The 10938-nt window shown below is 44.4% G+C and overlaps 1 protein-coding gene across 6 annotated transcripts in view; it reads right to left on the bottom strand.

Annotated features, from left to right (window-relative positions):
* Positions 1–2760: 2760 nt before the first annotated feature.
* Positions 2761–10938, bottom strand: part of MYPN (myopalladin) — a 120945-nt gene continuing 112767 nt past the window's right edge. For all 6 annotated transcript variants that reach the window (XM_011994082.1, XM_011994081.1, XM_011994084.1 and 3 more), the window contains 2 exons: positions 7726–7859; positions 2761–4492 (listed from right to left, as the gene is read on the bottom strand). In XM_011994082.1, coding sequence (XP_011849472.1) covers positions 4323–4492; positions 7726–7859 — 304 coding nt within the window. In that variant the 3' untranslated portion in view covers positions 2761–4322. The remainder of the gene's footprint in view (positions 4493–7725; positions 7860–10938) is intronic.

Raw genomic sequence — 10938 nt, 5'->3', positions numbered from 1 at the left:
CTAACATGGTGAAACCCCGTCTCTACTAAAATTACAAAAATTAGCCAGGCGTGGTGGGGGGTGCCTGCAATCCCAGCTATCTCGGGAGGCTGAGGCATGAGAATTGCTTGAACCCTAGGAGGCAGATGTTGCAATGAGATCACACCCCTGCACCCTAGCCTGGGCGACAGAGTGAGACTCTGTCTCAAAAACAAACAAACAAAAAAACACTGTAGAAAGTAATCTTTTCTTCCTCCAGACTCAAGGAATTTTGTATAAGTCTTCAAAGAAAGTAGAATTCCATTTGGTTGGAGATGTATTTGGTTCTATTTTAGGAGATCCTAAAATATATCAGAGGTAATGGCATTTGAGATGGACTTGAAGGAACTGATAAGGCTTCCGTAGGTGGAGACTGAGGAGAACCTTCCAGGCAAAAGCAGAAGAAAGGCATGTGGCTGGGAAGCGGGGTCTTGTGTGTGGTTTGCTGCTGTGTTGGGTACGTTTTCTGAGTAATGGATGAAAAGCTTTGGGATCATATTAGGGTAGCACAGGGCAGGTCAGCTGGTACCTGAGTTGGCTCCAGGTAGCCATTAGGGGTTTGAACACTTGAAATAATATTAATATAACTGGAGCAGTTATTGAGTAGGGAGAAACAGCAGGACTAGAGGCAGGAAGACCAGAAGGAGTACGTTATGGCTGAAGTCAGAAGTATTGAGGTCAAGTGGCCAGACCTGGTGGCTCATGCCTGTAATCCCAGCACTTTGGGAGGCCAAGGCAGGCATATCACTTGAGGTCAGGAGTTCAAGACCAACTTGGCCAATATGGTGAAACCCCGTCTCTACTAAAAATACAAAAATTAGTTGTGTGTGATGGCTCACATCTGTATTCCCAGCTACTCGGGAGGTTGAGGCAGGAGAATTGCTTGAACCCAGGAGGCAGAGGTTGCAGTGAGCCAAGACTGTACCACTGCACTCCAGGCTGGGTGACAGAGCAAGACTCCATCTCAAAAACAAACAAACAAACAAACAAACAAACAAAAAACACGACTATTATTGAGTGCAAGTGAAGGAAGTAATGGAAGTCTGAACTGGAGCACTGCAGGGGAAAGGAAGAAACTCCTGACTATAAGAAGAATGATAGAAGTAGAATTAGCAGGACTTGTCCATTGATAGGGTAGAGGAAGCAAAAACTGACTTGGATGTTTCTTATTAGAATTATGAAGAACGTTGATGGTGCCATTAACAGAAATCATTAAACTGATTAAGGAATGATTTATAAAGGGAAGATGAATCTGATTTTGGATATGTTGAAAACAAACATCCAATGGAACTAAAATTTTTATTCAAATATTCCTCAATGTAATTGAATTCTAATTGGATTCTTTTTTTAAAGTTAATATTTTGCAGAGATAGAGTTTTGCTATTTGCTTAGGCTGGCCTCGAACTCTTGGGCTCAAGCGATCCTCCTGCCTAGGCCTCCCAAAGTGCCGGAATTACAGGCATGAGTCATCGTGCTGGGTTGAATTCTAGTGGAATTCTTAAAGCAGGGCCCTGATTTGTTTGACACAGTGGTTCTCAACAAAGGGGTATGCTGCCTTTTAGGGAACATATGGCCAGGTCTGGAGACATTTTGGGCTGCCACAACTTGGGGAAGAACAACTAGTGGGTAGAGGCCAGGGATGCTGCTAAACATTCTACAATGCACAGGACAGTCCGCCATAACAAAGAATTATCCAGTCCAAAGTGTCAGTACCCTTGAGGTTGGGAAACCCTGCTTTAATATAATCTAATAGCTCAAATTTCAGGAATTGTTAGGCCTGTTAATATTTGGGAGTGAGAGTGCCATCTAGTGGCCAAATGTAATATTTATCCTAGTTCTCTGTTGAACACTAAAGGCGAGAGAAAAAATTCAGAAAGCTAAGACACAGAGATGAAGAACATCCTTTCATGGGAGAACTATCTAGGGTTTACAGAAGTAGGTGTGATGGGGAGGTCTAGTGTACAATCTAGAAGCAGTCCTGGAGTTAGAAAGTGCTCTTTAAGCTGGACACGGTGGCTTACGCCTGTAATCCCAGCACTTTGGGAGGCTGAGGTGGGTGGATCACTTGAGGTCAGGAGTTCGAGACCAGCCTGGCCAACACAGCGAAACCCCGTCTCTACAAAAAATACAAAAATTAGCCAGGCGTGGTGTTGCGTGCCTGTAATCCCAGCTACTTGGGAGGCTGAGGCAGGAGAATCGCTGGAACCTGGGAGGCAGAGGTTGCAGTAAGCCAAGATTGTGGCATTGCACTGAAGCCTGGGTGACAGCAAGACTCCATTAAAAAAAAAAAAGAAAGAAAGAAAGAAAAAAAGTGCTCTTTGTTTATAAGAGATCTCATAATAGAAGTCAATATGGAAACAATATTTTACTGGATTCCATATGAAATGCATTATATTCCATTAAGGGTGCCTATATTGCATTACTGTTACTGAATACATTAAAAAACAGAATCTAATAATCCTGCTGAATAATTGAAATAGTTATTGCTTGGGGATGTAACCTATGTCATTTTGTTTTATTAAGAAATAAAGATTGAAAATATTTTTAAAGTTATGAAAAAATAGAACGAAGAGCACTAGAAACTTCTACTTTGCTTCAAGAGACAGCATTCTGCATGCCTCAAATATTACCTTCTCTAGTAGGTTGTGAGCTCTCTGAGGGCAGGGACTGTGACTTATTCATATCTTTATATCTGCCTCAGTATCTAGCACAGCATCTCATACAGAGTAGACATACAAATGATTTCTCGAGTGAATGAATTTATTTTTATGCTGGAAATCCTTGCCTTGAAGTGAAGAAAGTTTCAAGCCTTTCTAAGCAGTTACTATCTGTTCACACAAATACAATGCCAGCTGGGGGTGCTTGGCACAGACAGCATCAGAGATTAGAGCACAGGGAATTGGTAACAGACACCTGCAATTCATTTCCCTGGACAGCCTAGAGCAAACTGTGCTATCATGAGCGTTCCCAGGGCAGTGTTTGGACTGGTGTGTGGGTGGTATACTCCTGCAGAATATAAGACTAGGCTATCTTATAATAGACATAATAATAGAAGATTCATTCATCCAGCAAATATTTATTGAATGTCTACTTTGTGCTAGGTACTCTTCTAGGCACTAGGGATATCACAGTGAACTTAAGTCTAAAAATTCCTTAAGAGGCAGGGTTTGAATTGGTGATTAGAATAAAGATGCATATTCCCCTTTCCCCCAACTTTTCCACTTAGCAGAATATTTTCTACATAGAAAATGCAATTTGACTAATGATCTCAAAGCATTTCAAAGCGATTAAAGACCTCTGCTTCCAAAACCACTGCTCTGCTGGGGCAAGTGACAGAAACAACCCTCTCCCATCATTTCCTCTCCTTGTTTGTATCTCTTCCTTCCTCCTGCACTTTCAGACTTTTGGGGAGAGGGGTAGGAGCGCGTGAGGTGTATTTTGTGGGTAAATGATGACTCTTGCACATTTTGTAAGTGGCAGTAGAAGCTAGTAGTTTTTAAAGTGACCCCGCAGAGGATTTCTTTCTGATTGGCTTATTAACAATCCTTTAGTTCTAGTGTCTAGGGATATGCAAAGTCAGAAAAAACCAGTCACCACCCAAAAGAAAATGGTGCAGACAAGCTGGTAAGGCCATGTTTTGGCCACAAAACAAGTGCACTGTGCAATATCAACTGTTTCAGTGAGTTTTTGGACTCTCAAGCACATTTTGACACCTTATTATGTGGCTCAGTACACCCAGGATATGCAAATCAAAAGTGTCTGTCTGCATACGTGAGTTGTATGGCATGACCTCCTAATGCTAAGTGGAAGCTGATTTAGTGAATTCACCAAAACTACTGCTATACATGTAATCGATGAAAGGCGATGGTGACCTCCCCACCTTTCTCCTTGGCATTGTTTGGTGAGTTAGTTATATCCTAAGGTCACTACTGCCTAACTCCTCTCAGCCCAGGCATATTGCTCCTAATTGCTCCTAGTACAACCTAAACATCCCTAACACAACAGGGGGCAGGGGAACATGCTAGTTTTTTCCCAAAGCAGTGGATGGCAACTGTGTGACATCTTTGGTTCATCTGTATTATCTTCTCACATCTCTGTTGGAATCTTTAGAAGGCACGGCCCTACCTTTCTCCCCCAGCTGAGACTGCAAGAATCCCTAGCTGACTTGTTCAAAGCACTCCTTGCCACAGGTCCAGCAGCATGGGAACTTACTCAACTTCGATTGTTTGGAAACCACCAAGTCTGGCTTGTTCTCATTCCCCCTCCACAGTCCGCTGTGTTACACAGCAGGCACCCAGACATTCTTAAAGTTCATCACTCTCCACCACGCTCCGAGAAGAGCATGAATACACAATCGTGCTTTCCATGGAGGAAAAGGCAGAAAATATGTCAAGTCCTTTACTGGTGAGAGATCCGTAGCGACTGCCGCTGGGCCGGACAGACATGGGCGGTGGGATCTGATGGTGCCACTGAGCTGGAAAATGGACCAAATAATGTGTTATGATCAAAGGAATGAAGTCCAGCAGGTACACTGCAGAGGCGCATTCGGTCCTCACCCTGATGCTCCCTGCAGATTCTTGGTAAAGCATGTAACTATATCTGGGTCTGAATTGCCTCATCTGTAGAAGAGAACAATAAAGCCTTCCCTGCCAGGAATAAGGAAACTGTGCTGGCGATGTCTTAAGCCCCTAATTCCAAAATCTGTGACTCTAATTCAGTAAGATAATAGAATCCTACAAGTGAGAGATTAGAATTCCTCTAAGATGGGGCCAGGCACAGTGGCTCATGCCTGTAATCCCAGCACTTTGGGAGGCTGAGGCGGGCACATCACTTGAGCTCAGGAGTTCAAGACCAGGCTGGCCAACACGGTGAAACCCAGTTTCTACTAAATACAAAAATGAGCTGGACATGGTGGCATACACCTCTAATCCCAGCTACTCAGGAAGCTGAGGCATGAGAATCACTTGAACCCAGGAGGTGGCGGTTGCAGTGAGCCAAGATCACGCCAAGGCATGCCACTTCACCTAAGTGACAGAGTGAGACTCCATCTCAAAAAAAAAAAAAAAAAAAAAAAAGAATTCTATAAGATGGAAGGGTGAGTGACTAGGGCGATTTCTCAAGCTTATCCCCTTCCACCAGCCTACCATGAAGGCCTGTTAGGGGCAGTGTACAGAGGGTTGTAGGCTCTCAAAAAGGCTCTCAAAGAGGGTACCTCAAAAGATAGAGATAAGAAAGCTGCAGAAATGAAAGCCAAACAATGGGTTTGACCTGAGCAGTGCCTACCTCACACCCTAATCACCCTCATCAGCCATTACTTATCTACCCATCTCCCCAGTCAGGTTCTATTGTTACAACAAGGAGACTGAAAAGTAATTTAGGTACAATCAACCATGGTTCAGGGACAAAAGACAATTTATTAGAGTTTCTATGTTCACCAAGTGCTGCTGTTTTTAGCAGACATGACTTTAAGGTTTGAACATGGCCTGAGTGAGATACCCATCCAAACTTCATAGTCTCTGCGGTGGTTCCTGATTCAGAAATTACCAGGCAATCTTCTGATTAGGTTTCTGGGTACTTTGATGTGGAGAAGCGTGTTCCCTACATGGGGAACTCTCATGCTGTGGGTCCTGGAAAGCTGTGCCCCTTTCTAGCATTCCAATTTAGAAATTGGTCCTTTGTTGATTTCATCATCTTGATTCAGTTTTTCAGTCTACATACCTCTGAGTGAATTCGGAAAAATAAAAATCTGGGGGACCAAACCTAGAGCAGTTTCACTAAAGAGCAGACACTCAGTAAGGCCTGCTCGTGCACAGTCTCTCCTCCCAGCCCCTCCATCTCTTAGCCCTTCCCTGCTCTCTCTGACATCATAACTGGACTACTGCAGTTCCTAGGATTAGGAAGTGAGAGAAGAGCGAGGGGAGCCCTACGTGTCCCCATTCCTCAGAAAGGCAGGAAGTGTGGTGGTGGGGAAGGGAACTGATTCCAGCCCAAGTCCTCCACGCCTTCTCCATCCTAGGTCCCAGCTGAGGAAACAGCACTGCCTATCGTTGGTGCTATGGAAGCAGGACAGGAATGAAAGGGAGAGGAGAGCCAGGACAAAGTGACCTGGAAACTCAGCCACTGGAGGGCAGGATTGGCACAAGAGTCATCTGTTTCAGGGCTTATTGGTAGGGAGTTTCTCAGTTGGAGACCTACTGCCTTCTGACTTGGTGAAGACTGGGAAATGGCTAAGGACTTAGCCTTGATTAAGGAACCTATCACTATTGGCCTCTTTCTCCCCCGATTTTTCCAGGGAAAAGCACATTAGTGTCTGCTTCCTTCACAGTTTAATTTCTTCTCAAGTCCTAGGATAAGGGAAAATAACCAGAAAATTACATATTTTCTCCGAAAACTAGACCTAGGGAAAATGGCAGGCTGAAGCCCCTCCTGCATGGTACTAAACAAACGGAATACCTGCTGTGTACCCATAAATAACAGAGACGTCTATCAGGCAATAGACAGAGCTACTCTTATTTATTATGTTGGTTAATCAGGTTAAGCCAGTTTTGAATGTGAGACTTCAATTATGTTTTTTAAAAAAAAGATTAAAAAAAAAGAAACACTCTTTTGGGTTAAGAAATATGTCTCCAAAAATACCAGTTAATGTCAAAAAGTGTAGGATTGACTACACAAATACATAAATAAAAATCAATTTCTTGGATCCTTTTGAAAATTGGAAATGTGGTTCAAAGAAACAATGCAAAGGCCTAGATTTGCTTCCTAGCTGTAGTCACTAACCTCTCTGACCCTTCCACTAAATATATAACACAGCCAATTCAAGTGTAGGGGAGCTTCCCGGAAGACGTGCTCCAGCTCAGTCTAAAAGGTTGAGTGGAAACTCACAGGGAGGGTGGGGCGGGCTGTTCCAGGTGGTGGGACAGCCTGTACAATGTTGTTACTCTCATGTGATCTTCAGCCTTAGATGAAGGTAACTACAATTATAATAATCTCATGGGTCTGGGAGATTTAAGGGTATCACTTTGGATCCCGCCTTTGGAAGAGAGAGGGGATCCTATGTGTCATTCTACAAATGTCACTTGATATTATCATTATTAGGACAGCTCTCTATTATTAGAGACGTCTGATTGGGGGATTGGAGCAATACACATTTGTTAAATGAATAAATGAAAGGAGTGTCAAAAATTCTGCCGGGGATCACAGGTAGTGGGAAGTTCCAGTGGGTAGCCCGCAGCAGCAAGGAGATGGCAAGAAAACATTGGATGTTCAGAAGCACAAGCACTTGGAAACTCTGGACTAGCTGTAATTCCTGATATTAGAGGCCCTCTTTTGGAAGAAGGTTAAGCTCATAGTAAAATGTAAAAGTAATGCCCTGAGGTAACCAGGATGAGACAGCGGTACAATCTCGGGTCACTGCAACCTCTGCCTCCTGGGTTCAAGCGATTCTCCTGCCTCAGCTACCTGAGTAGCTGGGATTACAGGCATGTGCCACCATGCCTGGCTAATTTTTGTATTTTTAGTGAAGGTGGGGTTTCACCATGTTGACCAGGCTGGTCTTGAACTCCTGACCTCAGGTGATCTGCCTGCCTCGGCCTCCCGAAGTGCTGGGATTACAGGCGTGAGTCACCTTGCCCGGCCCACTTATCTTTAAAGAAAGATTTGTAAGCTAACAGTTGCATACAGATGTTCAACTGACAGCATTATACTTACCGTATATATCCAGCCTGGCAGTGCACGACACGATGCCGGCTTCGTTCTTGGCTGACAACGTGTACCATCCAGCATCTGATTTCTTGGCTGGCTGAATGAGAAGGCAGGCATACCCTGTCGTGTCCTGGTGCATACTGGAGAAAAAGAGAATATACCTATATTTTATTTGGGGGCGGAAGTGCCTTTGTCAAATTTAGGGTTCCAGGAAGAAGGGGGAACTCAGCTTAAGGCAAACATCAAGACAAATTTGAAGGTGGAAGACGTCACAGAAGAGCAGCAGTGAGCTTAATCATACTAGGAGGAGGGGGCAGCTGGGGCCGAGACCTGCTCTTGCCCTCCCCACTGCTGCAAGTCCACTGAAGTTGCGCTCCCCACCAGCAGAACCCCCACTTTTCACAACCAAAGTACAGAAAGCTCTCTTTTCCAAACAAGGTTGGACATTGCATCGATTACTTTGTTAGGACGCTCTGGGAAAGCAGGACAAAACAGAGCCAGGGGGTGGATGGACTGGCAGCGTAGACAGCATTTCCTAATGTAACCAGCCAGGCTCACGCAGCATCCAGCTTCATGAGGTTTAGGAGGAAACCAGCCTACTGTTTCCTTCTGTTTTTCTCCACATCAATAGTTTTTCACCTTGATTGCATGTTGGAATCCCAGGCCACTTGCTTGGAACTCATAGTTCCAAGCTCTCCTATGGGGCTGCCACAGCTCATTTGCACGGTAGGGGCAATAGCAACAGCTTCCTGAGCTCAAAGGATGAATAAGTGTTTGCCTTTCATTGAAAGTTATTATGTCTAAGAATTTATAAAGTAATAAGAATAAACAAGAATAAATCAATTAATAACAAGTACAACAAGAATAAAGTAATGAAATATCCACCACGATTTCACTAGATTAACACATTGGCTACCCTCACCTTCTGATTAGTTAATTAATTAATCCATTCATTCTTCGATATATTTCTTTAGCAAACACTTACTGGATACTATGTTGGGGAAAATGCTGGGTGCTGTTGCCTTCGGTGCTGAGGGTGTAAAGATGAACAGGACAAAAATTTCTTCTCTTTTTTTTGAGACAGAGTCTTGCTCTGTTGCCCAGGCTGGAATGCAGTGGCATAATCTTGGCTCACTGCACCCTCCACCTCCCGGGTTCAAGAGACTCTTATGCCTCAACTTTCCAAGTAGCTGGGATTACAGATGCCCACCACCATGCCTGCCTAAGTTTTTGTTGTTTTTAGTAGAAATGGAGTTTCACCGTGTTAGCCAGGCTAGTCTCGAACTCCTGACCTCAGGTGGTCCACCCGCCTTGGCCTCCCAAAGTGCTGGGATTATGGGTGTGAGCCACCACACCTAGCCAAAGAAATTCCTTCTCTAGAAGGATCCCTAAGTTTAACGGAAAATAAATAAATAAAAGATAAATAAGTAGAAATAAAGATGAATAGAACGCAAATGCTAGAGTAATGCTGTGGGAAAGATGCCTGGGGAAGACAGAGGGGAAAAGGTTATTCTGGGAAGCCGCAGTCATCAAGGAGGAAGCATGAAGATACTGGATGTTCAGAAGCACAAGCATATGTGAAGTTAGGCTCACAGAAAAATGTAACACTGTATAAAGACCTGAGATGACTAAAATGAGATTACTTTAACAATCTATTTCTCAAGCACTGAAATATAATGCAGCCAATTCAAGGGTGGGAAAACTTCCCAGAAGATGTGCTCCGGCTCAGTCTCAAAGGTCGAGTGGAAACTCACAGGGAGGGTGGGATGTGGCTGTTCCAGGTGGTGGAACAGCCTGCACAAAGGCAGGGGAGGGAGGGAGGCATGTTCCTTACAGCTGGGGTTGGAGGGCACACCGGGTACTGGCAAGTGGGGGGACTGGGAAGAAGGCAGGGGAGAGGGTCACGTGCACCATGGTAAAGGGATGGGACCCTTCCTCTCAGATTATGGGAAACTAATGATGTATTTTAAGCAGGAGCTGATATGATCCGTTTGTATTTTTTATTTATTTATTTTTTCTGAGACGGAGTCTCACTCTGTAGCCCAGGCTGGAGTGTAGTGGTGTGATCTCAGCTCAGTGCAACCTCTGCCTCCCAGGTTCAAGTAATTCTCCTGCCTCAGCCTCCCAAGTAGCTGGGATTACAGGCACGTGTCACCATGCCTTGCTAATTTTTGTATTTTTAGCAGAGACAGGGTTTTGCCATGTTAGCCAGGCTGCTCTCCAACTCCTGACCTCAGGTGATCTACCTGCCTTGGCCTCCCACAGTGCTGGGATTACAGGCGTAAGCCACTGCACCCTGTCAGTTTGCATTCTTAAAAGATCATCTTCACAGTGGTGAGGAGGTGTATTGAATAGGGCTTGAGCCTGGCTGCAGAGAGACACATTAGGATGCTATTGCTGTAGTTTGATGAGGTGAGGCAATAGCAGTGGAAATTCATGCATTTGTTCATAATTCCTTCATCTTACATAATATGCTACTAGGTGAAAGGCATCGGGTGTTGTGATGAGTCAGGACATATGAAAACAAAGGAGACGCGGTCTCTTCCCTCAAGATGCTCACAGTCTAGTTGTGGGAGACAGAATGAAAGCATCAATACTAACAATTGTGACTATGTGCAAGAGTTGCTGGTAGAAGAACATCAACTCAGTCCTGGACCAAGTAGGGGAGGAAGCAGGGGCGCTGCTCTTCCTTAGACAGATGATGTTTGAGGTGAGCGTTAAGGGATAACAGACATTAGAGAGGTGGGCTGCAGCGTGTGGGTAGGGGAGAAGGCGAAGAGAGTTCCCAAAGAAGGAACGTCCTGAGCAGAGGCATATAGGTGAGAGAAGTCAGGGACATGAAAACCGTAAATACTTACAGCACAGTTATAATCATGGTGATATACAGGCAGTTCCTGACTTAGGATGCTTGCATCCTGTATGCTCCTCAATTTATGATGAGATTACATCCAGATAAGTCCATCGTAAGTTGAGAAGCAACTCTCTGTCTCTCTCTCTCTCTCTCTCTTTCTCTCTCTCTCTCTATGTGTGTGTGTGCGTGTGTGCATGCGTGCGTTTATTTAGGGCCATTCAGATGTTCCTAGGTGTGTGGTTTTCAGAAGCTAATCACTACGACTTTAAAGTATCAAAATATCCTATTCCTTTTTCTTTTGAGACTGAGTTTTGCTTATCCCCAGGTTGGAGTACAATGGCATGATCATGGCTCACTGCAGCCTTCAA

This window comes from Mandrillus leucophaeus, unplaced genomic scaffold, assembly GCF_000951045.1.
Source record: "Mandrillus leucophaeus isolate KB7577 unplaced genomic scaffold, Mleu.le_1.0 Scaffold441, whole genome shotgun sequence".
NCBI lineage: Eukaryota > Metazoa > Chordata > Mammalia > Primates > Cercopithecidae > Mandrillus > Mandrillus leucophaeus.
Note: the sequence above shows the minus strand (reverse complement) of the source record. Positions and strands in the feature narration are given on the sequence as shown.